General features: G+C 38.8%; 1 protein-coding gene and 1 long non-coding RNA gene across 2 annotated transcripts in view; one reads left to right on the top strand and one right to left on the bottom strand.

The window, feature by feature from the left end:
* The first annotated feature begins 990 nt into the window (after window positions 1-990).
* On the top strand, window positions 991-3980 carry LOC119262259. Its single transcript, XR_005129515.1, has 3 exons — window positions 991-1101; window positions 2219-2573; window positions 3717-3980. It is a non-coding gene; the product is annotated as an uncharacterized LOC119262259 (long non-coding RNA).
* The window catches only part of b4galnt3a (beta-1,4-N-acetyl-galactosaminyl transferase 3a), a 31586-nt gene continuing 12190 nt past the window's right edge, over window positions 3842-23237 (bottom strand). The window contains exons 10-20 of the mRNA XM_017696967.2: window positions 22642-22785; window positions 21685-21794; window positions 21444-21544; window positions 21242-21279; window positions 18919-19102; window positions 18577-18815; window positions 17077-17230; window positions 16869-16941; window positions 16585-16738; window positions 8467-8593; window positions 3842-6810 (exon numbers count right to left, since the gene is read on the bottom strand). Of these exons, the coding sequence (XP_017552456.1) occupies window positions 6720-6810; window positions 8467-8593; window positions 16585-16738; window positions 16869-16941; window positions 17077-17230; window positions 18577-18815; window positions 18919-19102; window positions 21242-21279; window positions 21444-21544; window positions 21685-21794; window positions 22642-22785 (1415 nt within the window). The 3' untranslated portion in view covers window positions 3842-6719. The remainder of the gene's footprint in view (window positions 6811-8466; window positions 8594-16584; window positions 16739-16868; window positions 16942-17076; window positions 17231-18576; window positions 18816-18918; window positions 19103-21241; window positions 21280-21443; window positions 21545-21684; window positions 21795-22641; window positions 22786-23237) is intronic.

The following is a 23237-nucleotide window of genomic DNA, read 5'->3' on the forward strand; positions in this document are numbered from 1 at the left end:
TGTGTGGCGCATTATAAAGCGCAAAATACAACAACGTAGACCCCAGACTTTTGAACAACTGAAGTTGTACATCAAGCAAGAATGGGAAAGAATTCCATATGCAAAGCTTCAACAATTAGTGTCCTCAGTTCCCAAATGCTTATTGAGTGTTGTTAAAAGGAAAGGTGATGTAACACAGTGGTAAACATACCCCTGCCCCAACTTCTTTGGTATGTGTTGCAGGCATCAAATTCAAAATGAGTGAATATTTGCTAAAAACTATAAATTTTATCCGTTTGAACATTAAATATCTTGTCTTTGTAGTGTATTCAATTGAATATAGGTTGAAAAGGATTTGCAAATCATTGTATTCTGTTTTTATTTGTGTTTTATACAACGTCCCAACTTCATTGGAATTGGGGTTGTATGAGTGTGTGGGTGGAGATACTACCAGGGTAAAGCCTGTGGCTGGTGGTGACTAACGATTTCAGTGGTTTGTGTGCGTCTTTCTGCCCTGGGCTTTAAGAAAGAGCACTTGTCAGGGTGGAATCATGGCCTCCCCATGTCTATGCTGACCCTACAGTAATGTTAGAGAGTCAACAATGCCACCCAGCAAAGTTCACAAATGTTAAAGATCCTCATGCTTTATATTAATCATGTCTCATAATAAGTCATGAAAACTTTTTGTGGATCAGCAGATGTACCGTGAATACCAAATGAAAGTAATATCAGATATAATAGAATTGAGGTCATACACTATGTGCACTTGTAGTTTAGAACCTGACTCTAAATGAATCTGGTTATATTTTGACAATGTAATTATGTAGAATAGTTGAAAAATCCCCTTTAATATAATTTATAATGTTATTTAGAAGCTGATGGGGAAAACAAGGCTGGTTTGTTTTTCCAGTCATGTATGTGTCATCACAAATGCGGATATAGTGGGTACAGCACATTCTTCCTCATCTGTGAAAAGGATAACATGAAAAGTAGCACTGCCATTTTTACACACACCCAAAACCCACACACTTAGCTTTCTGTGTTGTGGGGCTTGCTGGAGCCTATCGCAGAAGTCATTGGGCGGAGGGCAGAAAACACACTGAGCAGGTTCTGCCATTTTCAGTAAGGACATTTCTCTTTAATTATTCACTTATTTTCGTTTGGCTTTGCTCTGATAGACACTAGGCAAACCATCAAAATGACCTAATTTTAAATTCAATGACCTCTTTAAGCACCGTTCAGTAACACTTGACTGTAGACTACGTTCATTAGGCTACATGTCAATTACATAAACCTTTCAGATTCAGAATCAGAATCAGAATCAAGCTTTATTGGTCATGTATGCTATGCATACGAGGAATTTGGTTGTGGTTACAGCTCACAGTGCACAGTATCAGACAGACATTCACATATAGGGAATAAGATAAAATAAATACAAAATAAAGTAAAATAACAACCTGTATTCCTACTCACTCAGACACACCCACCCACCCACCCACACACACACACACACACACACACACACATACACACACACACACATACACACAGTCATACCTGTAAACCTTACATTGTGCAATGTATGAGTCTAAAGTTAAAGTGCTGAGTGCAGCAGCATTTATAGGGTGTATGGTGGCAGAGAAAGAGATCAATGAGGTGACAGTCAGACAGGTGGGGTAATATGGCAGGTGAAAAGATGCTAGAATAAACACTGTTTTGAGCAGCAGTTCCAGAGGATGGAGTGATACTATATACGAGTGTATCTGGAAGTGCAGTTGAAGCTGGAATATCGTTGTTGTGTAATATTTTAACTGTTCAAGAGAGTGATGGCTTGTGGGAAGAAGCTCCTTTGTAGCCTGGATGTCCTGATCCTCATCTGGCTGGAGCGCCAGCCTGAAGGAAAGAGCTGAAACAGGTGGTGTACGGGGTGAGAGGGGTCTGTGGAGATCTTCTCTGCATGCTTCCTGGTTCTGGTGGCATGCAGCTCCAGCACTGTAGGTAACTCAACCCCAATTGTCCTCTCTGCAGACCTGATGATGCGCTGCAGTATGTGGAGGTCATGCTTGGTAGCTGAGCTGCCCCACACTGTGATAGACGTGGTGATGACAGATTCTATGATAGCTGTGTAGAACCGTACCATCAGCTCCTGGGGCAGGTTGAATTTCCTCAGCTGACGCAGGAAGTAGATCCTCTGCTGGGCTCTCTTGATGATGAAGCTCATGTTGCTGTCCCACTTCAGGTCCCTGGTAAGTGTTGTGCCCAGGAATTTGCAAGACTTCACTGCCACCACAGTTCTGTCCAGGATGGTGAGCGCTGGCAGGGCTGGAGGGCTCCTCCTGAAGTCCACTGTCATCTCCACTGTGTTCAGCACCAGGTTATTGTGGCTGCTACAGAGGACCACCTGATCAACCACCCATCTGTAAGCAGACTCGTCACCATCTCGGATGAGACCAATGACTGTAGTGTCATCTGCATACTTCAAGATTTTGACTGAGGGGTCCGTGGAGGTACAGTCATTCGTGTACAGAGAGAAGAGCAATGGTGAGAGGACACAGCCCTGTGGAGCACCTGTACTGATGGTCTGGGTGTTTGAGGTGAACTTTCCCAACCTCACCTGCTAATAAAAACTTTCATCATATCATGACTTTTGATATGATGTTGCTGTTGGAATAAAACCTCATTTACATTTTTTGCTGCTTTTTAGCTTTTGACATAATTTTAAAATGCCTGATGCCTCTCTTTATATGGTGTGTAAATTTCATGATAAATGGACCAAAAGAAAAGACCTAAAATTACTTGGAATAATGTCTGATTCCACTGACTTATATTGAAAGTTTTTTATATTTCTACAAGGTTATATAAGGTTTTGTTCCGACAGCAGCAATAAACAGGCATAAAGCCTTCTTCCAATAAACTGCAGTTGTCAATAAGCTTGCTTTTATTAAGTTGACATAACATCTATGCCAAGTGACATAGGATTTTGCTGACATTAGGCTTTGTCATAGGGTTGACAAAATGACATTGCATGTTATGACAACTTAATATGTAGCTCAGTCTATTTTTGGTATGTCAATTAAATAATGTTGAATATGTTACTCAACATATTGGGACATTATGTGGAAGCTAATAATCTTTTGACCTCTATTAAAATGGTACAAAAATATTTTGACCTTACAAACAACTTTTTTTTGGAAATTTCAAATTTGATTTTCTTAACAGAAAATATTACAAATATTACATGTCCTTATCAAATAATTGCTGAAAGCTGAAAGAAGAATACCATGTTTCTTAAACCATTTAGAGGACTACATCTCACCTTCTCTCTGAAAAACTGGTAAGTGCTAGACTGTCAGAATGGGTCATCATTGATAAATCTTAGCACAGTCAGCAGTCAGCATTCAGCAGGTGGATTATCCTCAATTCCCTAGTCTTCTTTACCTTACTGCTACTGATTAGTGTATAAGAGATCTGCACTCTTGGTTGCTTCAAGGCAACCAGGCACCAGTGCACGTCAAATCCACTTTTGGCTGCTATACAAAATGTGCTGTGTTTAGACTTTGGATAAGCAAACCGCTACATGTCTTCTCTTCTCTATGGGAAAAAGGCATAACCCTTTTATTAGGGCTCACAACTGTACAGGAGCTTGCTAGAGGGACAGTTTTGACCCATTTTATTTCTGCCATTTGTGCCTGATTGTCTACTATTTAACCAAAACTACCCTATTTTTCCCCCATCAGAACACAACCAACCTCCAGTGGTTCTCAACATGGTGGGTGTGAAATAAGGAGGAGTTGCACGATGGCTGTATGCATACAAAATATGAGGCTTTTTTTTCTTTTTGTTAATAACTGTTTATTGTTTTTTTTCACAGTATAACACAAACACAGAGATATGCACAAAAACACAATGTAACAAAAAATAAAGGGGGTGAGGGAATAAAGAAAGTCACTGCATATCACACAATGTGTCATAACAGTGAGATTAAATAAATAAACACATTACAGTCACAGAACGACTTAATATAAGTGCATTACCATGGCCTGAGTTGCATCTATTAAGGTTTTTGTCATTACTACATGATGTTACACAACCCAAATGAGGTAACTTGAAATCAACTTATTTACTGATGACATATTTGTTGTTGAGATGTAATATTTTACAATCAGGATTGCATGGTAAGTTGTAACATTTTGTTTTTCAGTGGTTGACATTATAATGACTAGTCCAGTATTTTCAGGGAAGTTGCTGGACGGATAAATGTGTATACTTCCTTGAAACAAGAGGTGACGTGGATGTTTTTGACTTTTATATGGTATTACATTTGTTACATTTGAATTCTGTGCCTTATTGCTGAGAAATATTATTATTGGAAGCAGTTCTGACATTGGTCCACTACATGGGATGGTGGCTCAGGGGATGGTCCACTACATGGGATACTGCAAATGAGTATTGCTGTAATGCATTCACTACTGTTACAATAAGTGTTTTTCTTTCAACACACTTACTTAACCTTTACTGTTCCTGATTGACCCTTATTGTCCTGGAAAGCAGATGTAGCATACATATTATGAAGCTTTGTTTAGTCAACCTTAAACATTATTACTGATGGAAAGTAAATAGGTAAATCTGTGTTTTCACAGAGACAGGTGAAAATAGATAACTTTAATTCAGCATTGTGTCCTAGTTCTTATGTGCGAAAAGAAAAACAAATTCTATTCTGTTGTGAAACCCAATTCTATCAAAACTGCTCTATGATTGAACGTCAGCCTGCCCAACCAGGCAAGTGCACTTTAATCCCAGCATTTTGTGCAGACAATCAGGCAACTGTTAATGCTGAACCCAGATACTCAGTGACCACAGTCATTTTTTTGTCTGCATTTTTTTTATTACAAATGTAACAACATTATAACATTTTTAGGCACATGTTTGTACAACAATATACAACATTCTTGGCCGTAATGTTTCACTGTTCCTGCTGGGAATTTACACACATGGAATTCAGAGCAAAATGTCCATTTTCACTTTGAGCGTATGAATTCATATGTCAGTTGACATATGCATTAAAGTCTATTGGTAGGGCTGAAAATGTTATAAAGGAGGGATAAAAAAGAATGCCACGTCAGTTCTCATCAAACAGAAGAGTGTACTTGGGTCTCTCCATGGGAATTGCACTAGCACACTCTCGTGAAACACAGTGCAACAATTTAAATGGTGGCCTCCAGCCCCTGAACTAAAACCCAAGCAAACATCGGAATAACTAATCATTATTGTACCTCTTCAATCAGTCAATTCATTTATGTGCTGGAAGCAAAGAAAGACTTCCTCGACCAGTTCTACCATTGCAATGTCAGCATGGATAAATGAAGCCAAAAATGAAGGAAAGAACAAAGGCATGAAAAACCCAACTCCCTTACTGCAGAGACCACGTCCACCTAGCTCACCCGGTGTCTCAGAAGACCAAGTAACATCCTCGTTCCATACAGGCATGAGTTACATTCTATAAACTGTTCAGTCTTGATGCAAGGATCTCACTAATAGAAGTCCTCCATAAAGAATTTAAAGTCCTATCTAAAGCAAATCAAATGCAATGCAACCTTCATCCCATACAAATAAAAAAAAAATTCAAAAGACAACACTTGAACTTCAAGCATGAATTATGAGAGACAACGTCATATTCTCAGGTATCCCAGAAAATACAATCACAGATGCTAAAAACACAGTACAAGTCTTAAGGCTCAAGTCTATTTATCTACCTATAACATTACCAAATAGACAATGGGAAGAACACTATCAATTACTCCCAAGGCCGATTTCTGGATTCAGATATGTAAGAATGATTCTCACAGGACCACCAGCACTAACACACTGCAGATATCTACAACCATGCCATCTGGCACTGCTTACCTATCACACACTTCTGGTAAGTGTTATTAATCCCCTGTCACTCTCATTACATGCCCATATCCTCTTATATCCAACACTTTTCTGCACAGATACACATCAGTAATCAGTTTAACTGATATAAATATTCTTTATCTATATCTATTCTATCTATTCTAGATCTATGAAGTTCTAATCATTGCCAAGAAGCCTGTCCTCATGAACTGGAAATCAAAACATTTCATTGTACTTATACACTCACATATTAAAAGGAAAAACTACCTGCATCTCTCAAAAACAAAAGCTCCCGGTTTGACTTAGGCTGGACACTTCTTACAACTATTTATCACAATCTGTATTACAATAACTAAGCACAACTAGACCACACCACATAAAAACTATACCACACACTCTGCAAGTTACAATCAACCCCCCGCCCCCTTCCTTTCATTCATCATTAAAATGCACACGCACGCACACACACACACACACACACACACACACACACACACACACCAAATGATTGATCAATGATGTCATGTTTGAATTTTTCTACATGTACTTGTGTTTTCTGAAGAGCTTATGCCCTGTTCCTGTTGATTCTTCTGTGTGGTTTTAGGTTATTTTTATATTTTTACCCTTTTCCCCCCGTCTGTATCACATATATCCTCTCTTGATACAGGAAAGCATTAATAATTTTGTGACCTATGCCCTGTAAAAAAGGCATTTATAACTTTTCTTCTTTTATAGATGATAAGAAAAAGTAGAAAAAAACGGAAGAAGAAAGAATAAATAAAAGAAAAGCACTGTCTGTAAATCACAAGACGACTTCCTTGAGCAGAAAAATTAAATCCATTTAGCTAGTTGTTCCACATTCCCCGCTTTGAATGGTGATGGTGTAAGAAGTTCCTCAGATTTAGTCGCTCCACCTCCAGCCTGTTCTCTAGGATTCTAAGAGACAGATAAGGCCTTGACATTGATTGTATTTATCTATTGATTGATTGATTGATTGTGAGGGGGGTCTTTAGAGGTGCATCTAAAGGTGTACGCAAAAGTTGGGGCACCCCAAAATTTTTTAGGTGGACTGATAAAAAACATCTGCAAATATTAATGCACAGTTTCTTTCTATTTGAATTTTAATACAGAAAATAAATAAACAGTGATTCTTGCGAGTGTAAAAGCTTGGACGTCCTACTAAGTCATTCTAATTAAGACAGCTTGTACAGGTTTTTGTAGCTAGCTGGGATTTTTCCCTTTCTTGTTTTAGGAATTTTCACCCACTTTTTCTTCACTTCCTATTCTGTGACATTCTTTGGATCTACCTAGGGATTTTCAGTGGGTCTTTGTGGGTTATTCCAACAGCTTCAATTTACATTCCTAGGGCTCAGGGTGGATTTTAGGTATGTTTAGGATCATTTTTCTAAAAGCCAGCCTCTTTTAAATTTCGGTGTCTTGACTGTCACATTTGCTTCCAAAACTTAATGAAACCAATTTTCCGTTTACTCATGCAATGTTTCCGAAGTGTAATAGATCCACCCCTGTGGACCTTTGCGTTGAGGGTGTAGATAAGGTTGGATGAATTTGGGCCCACCACTCTTGTGTCAATGGAATCTTTTTGCAGTCACCTTTCTGACCTGCATGCAATTCTATCTGAGAATTTTCTTGTTTTTCCAATTTTCTTGCTTGGACTTTTACCGTTCCCCTTAACTGCCTCGTTTTTCATTATAGCAACCAGAGTGTAGTGTATGACGACATGATGTGCAATGCATTGTGATGACATTTGTTACATATTGAATAATAGAAATCAACAATTTAAATAGGGAACAACAGTAATAATAGCTGCAATCAATAATTATCAACATTAATACTCAGAGTAGCACAAAAGTACAATGAGACAGTGCCACTCATTATTAGCTATTCCATTTCAACACTGTAGCACCTTTCTGAAAGCAGCTTTGGTGTAATCCAAGAACACGTCCGAAACGTCTTAATCTTTTTATTCTCCAAGCAAGTCTTTTGAGGGGAAGTATATTATGTATTGTTGTAGATGAAGTCCAGTTAACCATAACGCATTTAACTGCAATTTCCTGTTGATTGTTTGGACACTACAAATGGCAAACCGTAAATGCTTTGATTGCTTTTTGCAGCCTCCCCTGCTGCTTCAACTAGCTCTACTTTCAGATCAACAAGCACAAGGTACAAAGTTTAAAGAGTCAGAGAATTTATTACGCTCTGAAATTGATCAGCTGACAATTCTTAATGACTATTTTTGACCCTCCTAACAAGTCACTTAAGTCCTAATGAGTTAATTAAGTTCAAAGACTTTACAACCTGAAGGGGGTCCAAACTTTTGCAGATGCCACAATTACTATTTTTTTTATTCAATCAAATATACTGTGCATTACCATTTGCAGAAATTTTAGATAGTTTGTTACAGGGGTTTTGTTGACTTCTTCAGAAATCACCAAAATATGTAACATGGTCAGAGTTAATGGTGAGCTCTAACATTTACAACAATCAATCAATCAATGAATCAATCAACCAATACACCTGCCATAATAAGCAAGTGATCCTTAAAGTTTCTCTGATAGCTCAGTCTCATCTTACCTGTCAAGCAACTCCCAGTCCTCTCCTCCCCACTTGTCTTTGAAGTCTTTAGTGTTCATGCCACCAATTCGATCCATGTCTGATTTATATATTCCTATGAGACCATAGCCATCAATTTCCCAGAAACCTGTCATACACAACAAAGGTTAAGTTTAAACAAAATTCTTGGAAACTTGCAAAAAGCAATGTTTATAGACAAACTGACATATTGTGTGCGATACAGGTGCTCCTGAAATTTTGTGATGATGTGTCATCACACCAGCTTTCCTGCTTCAGAGGTGAACCAGATTTACAAGTACAACATTTTCTTAGATCAACATCCCTTCGTTGTTCCTGTACTAACATTTACTTTAATCCATATGTGCCATTTCATGCCATTGTGTGTCTGCTACTCCTCGGTGAGCCACTTTAAATTACTCCCAGAATGCACCAGTCAGCGTCTGCATTCTAGCTCACAAAATTAAGCAGATTTGCTTTAGCAGATTATTGAAAATATTAAAACTATATTCATATTGAGCTGCAGTCAACCAAAGGAGCACTATTAATAGACTGAATACATAGCTAGTTAGCGTGAGCTCAGTGTTTATGAAAAAAAAATCATTTTGCAGAAAGAGAGCACTCTAAAGCTCACTGCAGCTCCTAGACATGATAGAAATGATCCCCGCTTCATTGAAAATACTGAAGCTGCATGTATTCAGTCAGTCATTCTTTTAAATAAGGACTCTTAGTGGTCTTATCTGCCCAGGGAGAATGCAAGTTATGTCAGTGAGTGAGCTTACTACTACCTTGGCATTAGCAATGACAATGCTGACCCAGGACCATCATCACCACACCAACTCTGTATATCGCAGTTGCTGGAAGAAAACCTCCAATCTCCAAAATAGTAACTTTACAGGAGAAGGAAAAAACCTACTTTACTTTTAATGGAAGTCAGTGGAACCAGACATCTCTCCAAGCAATTTTGGGCCATTCATCATGAAATTTGCACACAACGTACAGACCAACAGGCATTTTCAAATTATATTAAAAACTGAAAAACGTCAAAAATGGAGATATGCAGTGGAGACTGCAGCGATGTGCTGCTTCAGGGCCATCATTGCCATGTTAAATGCAAGTGCGAGTTAATAAGTATAACAAATATTTCCAGGATCAACCCAACAATGATGCTTATCAAGTTAACCTATCTAGCATGTTACCCAGCCTAGCTAAAGTTATAATGTTAGCTAAGACTGTTAGGTTCTGTAAGTGTTCTAGATTAAGCTGCAGGAATTTTTCTTTATCTCCACATTTTAAGAATCGCAGGATGATGCACATCATTTCTCATCTCTGCAGAGAGGCAAGTTCTGGAAAGATTTCAAGTTTGTCAAGTTTGTCAAGTTTGTCAAGCTGGTCCACCTTCAGACTGCGCAGATCAGTGTCCAGACTACTACGCTCAGAGAGCATGTAGAAGTGGCCCAAATCAGATCTTTTATCTCATATGTGACACAGATGTGTATCTGTGTGGCAGGGTGAACAGCAAAACCGCACTGAATATGACATTTTTAATTCCGATCTGAGACGCTTTCACATGCGCTGCTGAAATCCGATCCGTATCCGGCGACGCGACTCGGTCTGAACAGCCACATCGGAATTCATGCGACTTTTACGCCAATACGACTCGGCATTCGCCATAATGTGGCGCTGCTCAGGCTCAGAAACGTTCAGGCCGATGTTGCTGCACCAAAAAACAGAAGAAACCCATCGCAGCCGCTCGAAGAGCTTTAGAACGAAACGGCCGAGCGCGGCCGGAGAAGCCCGAGAATCGGCTGCGGCGCTTAGAGAATCCGAGGACACGAACCAGAGGAGCGGCCGTGACCGAATAACGCGGAGAGAGGAGAGAGGAGCTGCGTGTAAAACACGGGCGAGAAGAGCTGTCGACATGTTTATAATGTGAGGGTCCACGTCAAGTCGCTCTCCTGACCGCTGCAAGTCAGCCGCTTCTCAGATTCTCAACGCCCTCGGTTAAATAAACAAAAACGGTACATAAATAAATAAACAAAAAAATAAAGGGCTTCATCTTTGTTATTTATCTGCCTTGAATCAAAGTTTATACACACACACACACACACACACCGCCTCTCCCTCAGGCTCCGGGGGGTGGGGGGTGGGGGGGGGGTATCATCGGGCGTAAGGCAGGATACACCCTGTGGGCAGAAAAACTCCTGAGGGGCCACTGGAATACACCCTGAATATCAGGACTTGGCTGATCAACTAGGGTTAGAATGTACTTCACACACATTTCATTTTACAGCAGAGATGTCTGAAAAATGACACTTAATAAAAGCAGATGTGTGAAGGAAAAGTCTCAGCCGGTTCGGTGCGCCTTTATTAAATACACACGAGGTCAAACGAACTGTGTGAGAGACACGGCTTCGTACTAAAACTTTCTGATTCTGTGTGAAATAAGTAGCGGGTAAAAAATAAACAAAACACAAAACTGGAGAAACTGCTGCTTTGCTGATGGTTTTGAGTACATAATGTCACCCGATATGTTACAAGCTACCCAGACCTTTTTGGGCTGAGCACTGGACCCCCACTTCAGCAAGCGGGGGTTTCTAAACCCTCATCTGGTGGTGGCAGCCTATGAAGTTATTCAGAGACGTTTAACTGTTTTCATCATGATGTTAGGCAGATATATTATAATCATAATACTTTGTTTTGCATACAATCATTTTCACCAGCACAGAATCCTTTAAACAACGACAGAAAGTAGTCAATGTGTTTATTGTGCATCACAATAAATACATTTATTTTTTCAAATTACAAAAATGATCGATATTCAAAACAGAAATGTTCTGGTCTGTTGTAGATTAACCTTACGTAAAGACACAAGTTAAAACGAGCGGTAGATAAAACAGTTTGGGTGTCAATCAACCTCTTTATCTGACAATCTGGAACAACATTACAATCAACTTTTCCATCAGATCTGTCTGCAGCCTGAACGAGTTCTGTCACTTGACACACGCTGGAGGCAGTCACAGAGCTCCAATAACAGCTGGTCTGAAAGAGAGGAGTGTTACTTTAGAAACGGAATAAAGAAGCAAGATCTGTAAACAACAAGAACGCTTTTGTTCTAACTAACATTTACAAACTCATAATCAGAATTAAGCTACTTGCAGTTCAAACTAATGCAAAGCATCCTGACAACGAATCCTCATATGAGCCAGGACATATTGCCTCAGGTAAACAACCACAGCACCCGTATTTAAACTGTTTTCTAGCTCTACTGCTGGTGTTGTGAGTACAAACGGGGGGACACGCAACTGCAGTTACCAACGCGCTAGCTCTGAGCTAAAACGCCAACCACACACTAAAGTGCATCATTACGACATACCGCTTGAAAAGTCAGGCTAGAGCTATTCCTTGAGTAGTTCGCAGACAGCGCTTCGGCTCTGATCTGGCCCCTTAGCTTGCTGGGCCAGCGCTTCGGCTCTGACCTGGCCCCTTCGCTCCCGGACAGCGCTTCGGCTCTGACCTGGCCCCTTCGCTCCCGGACAGCGCTTTGGCTCTGACCTGGCCCCTTAGCTCGCGGACAGCGCTTCGGCTCTGACCTGGCCCCTTAGCTCGCGGACAGCGCTTCGGCTCTGACCTGGCCCCTTAGCTCGCGGACAGCGCTTCGGCTCTGACCTGGCCCCTTAGCTCGCGGGACAGCGCTTCGGCTCTGACCTGGCCCCTTAGCTCCCAGACAGCGCTTCGGCTCTGACCTGGCCCCTTAGCTCGCGGACAGCGCTTCGGCTCTGACCTGGCCCCTGAGTTCGCGGGACATCGCTTTGGCTCTGACCTGGCCCCTTAGCTCCCAGACAGCGCTTCGGCTCTGACCTGGCCCCTTAGCTCCCAGACAGCGCTTCGGCTCTGACCTGGCCCCTTAGCTCGCGGACAGCGCTTCGGCTCTGACCTGGCCCCTTAGCTCGCAGACAGCACTTCGGCTCTGACCTGGCCCCTTAGCTCGCAGACAGCGCTTCGGCTCTGACCTGGCCCCTTAGCTCACGGACAGCACTTTAGCCCCAAGCTAACTAATTTTTTCTTAAGGCTAACTAATTACTCTGATAATTTAAAAAGGATAAGTTAACATTAGCAACGATGAATTAGCAATTAACGGTAACATAACTAAACCTTGAGCAGAAAGCCATTTCATTAACCTAGTTACCATGTGCTTTTCAAGTCAAAGTGTAGTGGTATTGTTGTAGTTATAACTGTTTTCCATATTGCAACCTTATAGTTTTAAAATAATTCAGGTTAATGTACGTAAAACATTACTTACCTTTTTAAAACCTTCTTCCATTTGTCTTCTCTTCAAGACCAAGCTGCTGGCTTGTCCAATCAAAATGATGAACTTGTGTGGAAAAATTTGTTAAATTAACGTTTTTTTACTCTTAAACGGCGAGTGTCAGCTGTTTTGCGTAACTTCAGTAATGGGCCGTTTATAACATGCCAGACTTAGGCCGAAAGTACTGAGGCATAAATCATCCAAGCACTGATCTAACGCAACATAAAGGTGTGGCCCTCCTCCTTTATCCACATTGCTGGGCCACAATGTTAATGCCAGAATTGACCCTTAATGTAAAGTTAAAACCATACACAGCCGTCTAACATCTGGCCCAGTTCTGGCCTACATGCCATAATATCTATCTGGAAGTCGACTAACACTCATGTAAGCCAAAATCGTCCCAAAACTGTCTGCTTTCTAGTGGGCCACTTATGACATACCAGACTAGGGCCAAAAGTACTGAGGTATAAATCAATTGAGTCTGAATCTGCAGCAGCTTAATTGTGCTGTGGCCCTTTTCCTTCAGCCACATTGCTGGGCCGCAACATTCACACCAGAATTGGGAACTAATATATGATATAAGGATATGCTAATAGGAACTAAGATATGAGTCACAGTCATACACAGCTGTCCAGCATCTGGCCCAGTTGTGGCCCACATGCCAACTGTATATCCGGAAGTCAACCAACACTCACGGATGTGAGCCAGAATTGGTTCTGTCTACTCTATTTCCACCAAGTTCAACTGGATGAGAAGCTTTCAAACTTGACCATTACCAGGACCATAAAAGACCAACTTAGATCATCTGAAACCAGCTACCAGCACAGAATGGGCTTAATGGGATTCTGCCACAGGGTAAGAACTACACATCATTCTACATCAACTTAAAAACAAAATTCTTGAGCGACTCCTGAGTCTTGAAAATGACTACTAAATTGTAACTAAAGTACTATCATATTTCATCTCCCCCTGCTACCACCCTCCTATCATCAAGCAAATACACTCAAGCTAGCCAAGATTCCTTCATGGTACAGAAGGAAAAGTCGTCTTTTGTTTAAAATTATTAAAGTGTTTCTTCTTTTACATAAATGGTTGCAACTGTAATAACTACAATTTCCCTCTGGGATCAATAAAGTGTTCTGATTCTGATGTGCTATGATTTCCAATTACTTTCAATAGCTTACTGCATCAAAGCGTAGTAAATGTTTCATTATTGTCAGCTAATAAACAATTTTGTTCTATTTTATGACTTTCAGTGCAGAATGTTATTATGGTGTTATTGTTAACAAAAACTAAAATAAATGAAAAAATATACTCATTAACTGCGACAAAAAATAAAATTCACAGTTTTCAAAACCACTGTACAAAAATGTCCAATTAAACAGGAACAAGAACTAAACAGTATTATGAAAAAAAATATTTTTTGCATTTTCAGATCTTAAATACCATGTCTTAGCATAGCTAAGCACAATCTATTCTTATGCTAATTAAGCACAGCAAAACTCATCAAAAGGAAATAACAGATCCAAACTGTCCTAGAGTTTATGCTTTGATTTAAACTAAATAGTCACCATAATAGTAAAACCTACAAAAAAAACAAATAAATAAAATTATTTTTGGAATACAAAACTAAAATTAAAAATTTAAAGGAACTCTGTACCTGAAACTAACTGAAATGTAAAATCAAAAGTCATTCATTCTTTTATGCAACTCATATTTAAACTCAGAGGTCCATTGAGATAAAGGCCTAATTTACAATATGGTCGAGTAAAACAATAAGAATAAAACGATTTAAGAAAACTAGACAATAGCACAAATAAGAAACTACTAGGTATTAGAAATGATAATAAGTTGAATAATAAAACAACCAAACTGGTTCAGTACTAGAACCTTAAAAGTAAATTAAAGAATTAAAAACAAATGCATCAACTAAAACATGAAAATAAAAAAGTAATAAAAATTCCAAAAGGGAGGCATTTTAAAAAGCTTTAGGGAGGAGTAGCCGGTGGACACTAATGACATCAGATGGCAGTGATGCTTCTTAGAAACTGTGTTGCAGGAACAACAACAGAAGGAAGTGGAGCCATGTCCTTTTGTTGTTCCTGCAACTATTGTTGTTCCTCAAATGTGATTTCTACAAATCAGGAACATTGGGCCTCATTCACCAACCATTCTTCTCAAAACCCACTTATGTAGTTTTCACAAAGATTCTGACATTCACCAGTGTTTCACATCTGGGATAAGTTCACAAAAGTATGAACAATTCTGCTTAGTTCTGTTTAAGTTTTCTTTTTCTTAGGACCTTTTCCTTGTTGTCCTTGAAAAAGGTCCTCAGAAAAAGTCTACACATAGTAAATGAGGTCTTCAGTTAGAACAATGGGCATCGCGTTTACTCTCCATTTAACCACCCTGTTTACTGGTTGCCACCTGCTACCCTACTGCCACAGATGGGTAAGGGCCACCACTGGGTGTTATAAACTTATGTCTATTATTTATTTGAAGATCAGAATAGCTGTGGCAGAAAGAATCAATTTCCAGGGTTGAGCAACCAAGTAACCAAGCGCTGCCCTAGCAGGGCGAGGAACATCATCAAGGACGTTTTTCATCCTAACCGTGGACTTTTTACCCTCTCCCATCACGCAGGCATTAGAGGAGCCCCCGATCCCAGACCAGCAAGCTCATGAAGAGCTTCTTCCCTGAGGCTGTGTCGCTGAAGAACTCCACACCACTACTTTAATCAAATATTTTCACTCACTGCACTGTTACTGTACATTAAGTGTAAGTATTATTGCACTATTAATATTTGTACAGTCTATTGCAGCACCGTTCATATATGCACAGCCACTGTACATGTTTTTACTCTGTGTGCTTTTTGTTGTATATACGCTGCTTCCACATTACATGCTACCTACATTTACACTCCACTCACTCTGTATATTACATTTATACTTGCAAATCTATATTTTTACTACTCAAGTGTCCTGAATTGTACATATTGTAACCACAGCTTCACTTTACTTTCTTACACTTTACTATAAATAATACTGTATGTTGCACTTCTGGGTAGATGCTAACTGCAGTTCATTGGCTCTGTGCCTGTACTCTGCACAATGACTATAAAGTTGAATTAATGTAATCAGAATACAAAAAGAGCTAACTGTGTTCCAATACAGTTACCGAAAAAAGGACAGTAGTTAGATCACAGGTACATTATAAAAACAGGGTGATTCCCAACAGGATTACATTCAAATGCAAACCTTCACATTCCCTGAAAGTCAACATTTTAATAATAAATATTTGAATAGTTCTTCATTTCGGGTGAAGACGGTGGAGTGCTCCTGCTGCCAGGAGAGAATTCTGAAGAATCCTCTGCTCCGCAGCAGTTTACGGTGTTTTATACAGCCAGTCTTTAGAAATTTAAGCAAGCATTTCATTTTTATCAACAAAACTGAGATTTATCCTGACTTTCCATCCCACCAGGTTCTACAGCTGCAGGCTGATTTGATCTTTATTCTCGTTTGATGCTTTGTAACATTCTACAGTTTGAGTGGAAATAAAATCTAACTTGAAAACTTTAACCTGACAAGTTTTAACTAGCAGTTTGAAAAAAGACAGCACAGTCTCGTGAAGGGCATTTCATTTTCACCATGGTGTCTTTCTTCAATAGATTAAGGATGAGTTAAAAATGTTAATATGTGTAAATTCTGAATTATTTGTAGCTAAAACAATCAGCTTCCTTTTAGTTTCATGTGAAAAAAATTTCAGGTCATTTAGCTGTCCATAACCGAACATAGGAGATATTAGATCAGTACCTGTGGGATCATGTGCTGAGATTCCGCAGTCCAGTCTCATTACAGCTGGGGCAAAAATCATTTTCCCTTGTACACAGTGTTTACGCACCATGTGGATTATTGATACTGGAAAATTGAGATGCAGGTCAGTCGTGAACAAAATGCTGTTCTCATCCTAAGAGGAGAAAAGAAAAGAGTACAACTAGTTAAAGACTAATCTAATACAAAATGTTAAAAGGAAACGAGAGTACAAAACATTGTAGAAGTGATCATGAAGTTCGATTTAGAGAAAAACAGTTCCGTACTTCAATAAGTTCAATTGCTGTTTGAACTGCTGTTGTTTTCAGGAAAGTTCCTTCCAGCCTCCTGTACTGGAAGCTGCAAATATATAGTAGCAGTATTAGAAAATGAGCATACACATGTCACATTCCTCTCAAAACAAAATCTGACTGATTGCTTTAATTTAAGATGTTCAGAAATAGAACATAATTACAGAATAATAAGAAGTTGCACCTTGGTAGATTTGCCTTTTTCAGTGCTTTGTGTATGTCAACATCATCACTGCTGTAATCAATGATGATGACGTTGAAATTTTCATCTTTTGTGACTCTGTACACTTTCTCCATTTGTCTGATGAACTGAATGACCCATCTGCCCTGTTTTTTCACTGTTAGGATACAGATATGAAAATGGATGGATGGAACAAACAACAAATAAACAGTGGCTTAAAAAACTGCCTGCAGTATCTGTACTAAAACAAAAGCACAAAGCTACTGTACTGCGCAAAAGTCAAAGACCACCCTCTTTAGATTTCGATTCAAAACCACCATTAAGTATTTATTATTATGTCATTTGTTTTTCAGCATCAGGAAAAAAGTTGAAAACATATATTTACCAGAAAATTACACAAAGGCTTAACAACTAAATATAATATCAAATATCAAACTCAACAATTATTAAAATAATAATGAATAATAAAAAATGTTGAAAGATATAAAAATGGGCTTCCTAACGATCATGCCAGACCTAGTAGACCACCAAAACTGTCACCATCAGTTAAACAGCACTTTCAGCTTTGAGAGAGAGGAGAAAGTCAAGCTCTACTCTTGCTTCAGATTTGAAATGATCAAAAAGTGTTTCTGCCCATCCTTCAACTGTGAGAAGACGACTCAACACTGAGTCTGAAAGGAGGTTTAGCTGTCAAGAAGCCCTTACTGAGAAAATGAAATAAACCAAAAAGAAAAAAAACACAGAACTTGCACTTGAACAGGCATGTCAAACTGGGGACCTTCTGGGCCTGCGGAGATTAGCATTTACCCTCATCTATCTCTCTGAATTCAGTTCATGAAGGCCTCATCAATTTGCTGATGAGCTGAATTAGGTGCGTTAAATGAGGCAGTGTGCTGAAGTCTGCAGTGTTTTGGCCCGCGAGGACTGGAGCCCAACACATGTGCACTAGAATACTGGACAGCTGTGATGCGGAGCAAAGTTTTATGTAGTCAAAATGTGAAGTCTTTGGAAGCAACAGTATAGGCAGAATGTATATAGTAACCATCAATCAGGCAAAGTGGAGGATTAGTGCACGTTTAGGGACATATAACATCATCTAAAAGCAGAAAATGTGGCCAGTTTCTAAGAATCAACTTTAAAAGTGTGGAAAAATATCAATGCAGATTTCTCTGAAAACTTGCCCTAAAACAGTGAAAGCTGCATAAGGCAAAGGCTGGACACTAAATACTGAAAAAAGAATCTGTGTAACTTTCTGTGAAATATATTTGTTTTTTGTTTTTTTTCCCTAAATGCTACTTCAAATAGATGTTTAAAAAAATCACGTTGTGTTTTCCAGCCATTTGATTTGCGGTGAGCAACTATGAAAAACAAAGCTGATTGAAGGCTTTTCCAGTATAACCATGATGCAGGAACCCCAACATACAGTACAGAATTGCTAGTGGATTTCAACAGATGCAACAAATAAATTCCAAATATATGAAAAGATAGAGCTAGAGTTCTGACCTGGCAGAATGACATGGACTCTGGCTGCTGGGTTCCAGGAGAAGTCCTCTGGGCTACAGAAAGAAATTGGCTCTGGTAGTTCTGGACTACCCTCCTTATTCGTAGTTACATGAAAATAACGAGACAGCAGCATGTTCTGGCCCTTCGCATCCTCCAACTCCAGCTCCAGCAGGTAACGACCACCTGCATCACCATCCACCCTCTTCTCCACATTCACTATACGCTTCAGAACCAATTCACTGCACACAAGGAACCAGTTCCAACTGTTTAAATGGACTGTCACATCATAAAAAGTTTAATAGAGAAAGATGATGTAAACTAAAAGTATGCAAAAGTATGTACCTGGTGTGCTCTGTTAACTGCAGTTTATTCATGACAGCGTCAACTACAGGCATGACGTCTTCTTCACTTAGTATGGCATTTCCAACTCTCTTGCAGGTATGGATGACAACAGTGGGCTGATTTAAGTTGAAGTCTGTGGGATTTACATTGATGGACCGCTCCCAGTTTAAATCAGACTTTTCTCCTTGATTTGAGAAATAGTGTTAGGCACCTCAGTGAATTCATAAACAGTTGAAAGTGATGAATAAGAGCACTTACTGATTACCCACTTAACCCATAATGAGCACGTTCTAATATAAAAAAAAATCTCAATATATCTCAAATCCAGTCAAAACTTTCAATTGATATTACATTCATGTTTGCAAGTAGACGATATTTTGTGATTAGAAATTGGTGATGGTTATATGTTCAGAAAAAAAAATATCAAGCTTTTGTAATCAGCATCACTAGTCCTTACAGAAAATCTAGGAGTGAAATAAAGAACATGTTCCCAAATGAGGACAAAGAGCAGTATCTGAAGATATTCAGTAGTGAGGAATGACCTGAAATCCCTAACTACATGTTCTAATACCTTATGAAAGGGTGAACATGATTTCATCAAGTAGGACAGGTATGAGTAGGAGCATCTGGCCACTCTCAGTTGTTTCAAGACATTTTTCAAGTGACTTTGAACTTTATTTTTATTTTCTGTGTTATGTTAGCTCCAAGCTAATAATATTGTATATTCATTTTGTAGCAGCTCTGTATCAAACATAGGTATTCAAAGCTTCTTCAAGGACATTCAGGTAAGATGTTCTTTGCACTGGAAGTTCATGTTTGGATGTTGATTTTTCCAGCTGGTCAGTTTACTGTGGTACAGAATATAGCCCATTTGGCACATAGAGAACCTGCTAATATCACTTAAAGATATGCGACAGCAATATATGACATTTAGGGCGGCCATCCATACTGTATTTTGTGGGACAGTCCTAGAATATAATGTTTGTCCTGCACAATTTTAAAGAGAGTAGAAAGAAAATTTTAAATGTTCCTATTTACTTTTATTTTGTTAAAAAAGATAATATACAGTTGTATGCAAAAGTTTGGGTGTCCCTGGACAAATGACCTGCTCTGTTTATTTTCTAGGTGAAAATAAATGAACACCTCCTCTACAGAGAACACATTTCTGCACACTTTAATACACATTTACCGTTTTATTTTTCTTTTTAGAATTTAACATATCAGGGAAAAGGTCAACCATAAAATCTGCAGTAGTAATGGCTTATTTTTTCTTATATGTGAAACTGCAATAAGCAGAAATTGTGCACTAAAATTTGCAGACAAATACCATTTTAAAGGTTTTCTCTGAGGATATGTTATATTTTTCACTTAAAAATCAAGAGAACAAGAAAATATAATTTCCCCAGTGGTTGAAACTTTTGCAAACTACTCCAAGATATGTAAGAACAATCATCTGAAATGATGGAGACCAAGAGGAGACTAGAAGATAAGCTTGAAAAAGTACAGGAGAGGGATGCTAAAACAAGTAAAACAGTGCAGATATCGTACCTTCTCACATGCATAGTTGTTATTATGCAGGAATTGTTTTGAATGCATCCCTTATGCTCTGCAAAGGCAGCTAGGCCTTCCTGCAATTTAATGGTTATTATGTGGTCACCTGGTATCATGGCCTCATCAATGTCTGTTTTACTGTTTCTTTCTCTATCATACTGGTAAAAAGGAATTTTGTTCCAAGAACAACAAAGGAAACCTGAGTCAAGAACACATCTGTTATTGTGGTTAAACCCAGAACTTTTACCACACTTAGTAGTATGTCAAAATTGTACACCACTTTTAGCAGCGCTTCCTTTAGTGTAGTGCATATAATATAGTGTTGTGGTTTTATGCATGTCTTTTGGAAGCTTTTCTGGGAATGGCCCATGTACACCCTGGCTCCACCCACTCATATCTGAGTAGTATAGCTAGGTGTTTAATCTCTCTCTTTGCAAAGTCTCCCAGATATGTCTATGCAATTCTGAGCCATTTTTTCTGGTTTCTTGTTTTTGTTGTTTCCCTTCCCTTCACCCTACTTTGTGTTTTATAGTTTTTGATCAAGGATCTTTTGTTGTGTATATGACCTTTGTCTGTGACTTTGAAACTGGAAGTCCTACTTGAAGAAAATCTGTTCATCTTTATCAAACGTAACAGAAGGTCAAAGTATTTCTTATAGGAATGCCAATGAAAGCCAAACCTCATTTTTGGCATTGTGCAACTAAACAATAGCTAGTAATTACAAGAACGCTGTAGTTCTTATGTACTCAGTCACGTAAGAAAGATTAGTTACCTCCGTCCACAGTTTTCAGATACTGGACAAACCCGCCTCTTGAAAGGTAAACATGGAAACAACATGTCACATACAAGAATAAAACAGTAAATACATTGCTGTAAATATTCGCTGTACTTCAAGCATAAACTAATTTAAAGAGTGTTTTTATAAAAGAATTTACACGACGCAAGATATGAAGTAGTTTAGTGTGAAAGCCTACCCTTCTTTAAATACTTTATCTTGGTTGTAGAAACACATCTCATCAACGGCTGAATGAGCCTGTCTTGTGTGGTCATTGGGGTACACTCTAGAGTAGTGAACCTTAAAAAAGAATACACAAAACACAGCATAACTGTCTGTGACATACTGTAATAGCGTATCATATTTTCCATTTAATCTCCAGAAATGTCATCATTTGATAAACTCTAAGTTCATACAACAGGATGTGAAGGCATACTCACATAGTATATACCATGAAATCTTTGCATTTGTGCTCCGTCAAATACATTAATGGGCTTGTAGTTGCATTGAGGAAAGATGTTTTTCAAATAGGAATCATTCATCAGGGGTACTGGAGAGAGAAGAAAAGGATGAAGTGGAACAAGTGGATGATTATGTTAAATGTTTCACAGCATATTATCATTGATGGAACAAAACCTCATATGTATGATATGGTAACTTCACAGAAAAAGGAAGAAACTTCCTAAACTTATAATGAAAGGTAATGGAACAAAGTTTTTTCATAATAATATTGTAGGCCATTTCTTTGGGCCCATTCATCAGTAACATTGAACACACTGTAAAGGGCAGGTTGAGATTTCAAATCATGCAAAAAAAGGTTTAAAAAATGACAAATACATATACCAATTTTTAAAACAACAGAGACAATTTACATTTACAACATTTGGCAGATGCTCTTATGCAGGTTTATTCTGACTTATCTCCTTACCAGCATAAGCAGCATTTAATGCTAAAAGGTACTACCACAAATTCAAGCTTGGAATTACTTTAATGAGATCTGGAACATATGGTGCAAGGAACATTTTGTAGCACTATTTGCAAAAGTCAATGTGCTTTATTTTCCAGCTCTTGTTGTTGGTCACAGCCACGCCATGCCACAGGCATGCACATGATCAGATTTCTTTTTTCAAGAGCTTGCTCTATGACTCACCCACACATACACACACACACACACACACACACACACACACCTTGGGTAATTCCCAGCCTCGTCAACTACAGTATGGGTCCGTATCAAATTAACCAAGAGCAATAAAATCTGGAGAACACATTACCCAAAACTAGCATGACAAAACTTTCTTCTTCAATTTTCTTGAACACTACAATATTTTCAGAATTTCACCTAACACCATCAGTAGGTCTTTACATGTAATTTTGTAAGATTTAAAAATACTTACTTTGGAAGATGTAGTCCCGTAGGTCTTCTCTGGCCATGTCCACTACAGGGTCACGCTGTATGTAGATGAGGTCAGGATGCATCTCATGACTGGCTACCGTTTGGGGGATGTTATCCGTGTCCCCCGCCAGGACAGAGGTTTCATCTAAACAAGTGAAAAAAGCACTTAATTCTGCAGTTCATAGCAGAAGGAGCTTAATGAACACTTGCTTCATCCCTACTGTGAAGTATGGTGGTGGATCTGTGATACTGTGGATGCGTATAGCAGATTCCATATATATATACAGTGGGGCAAAAAAATATTTAGTCAGCTACTGATTGTGCAAGTTCTCATACTTAGAAAGATGAGAGAGCTCTGTAATTTTCATCATAGATACACTTCAACTATGAGAGACAATATGAGAAAAAAAATCCAGGAAATCACATTGTAGGATTTTTAAAGAATTTATTTGTAAATTATGGTGGAAAATAATTATTTGGTCACCCACAAACAAGCAGGATTTCTGGCTCTCACAGACCTGTAACTTCTTCTTTAAGAAGCTCTTCTGTCCTCCACTCGTTACCTGTATTAATGGGAGCAATTGTAAGAAAATGGAA

The sequence above is a fragment of the Pygocentrus nattereri genome, chromosome 1 (genome assembly GCF_015220715.1).
Source record: "Pygocentrus nattereri isolate fPygNat1 chromosome 1, fPygNat1.pri, whole genome shotgun sequence".
Classification (NCBI taxonomy): Eukaryota; Metazoa; Chordata; class Actinopteri; order Characiformes; family Serrasalmidae; genus Pygocentrus; species Pygocentrus nattereri.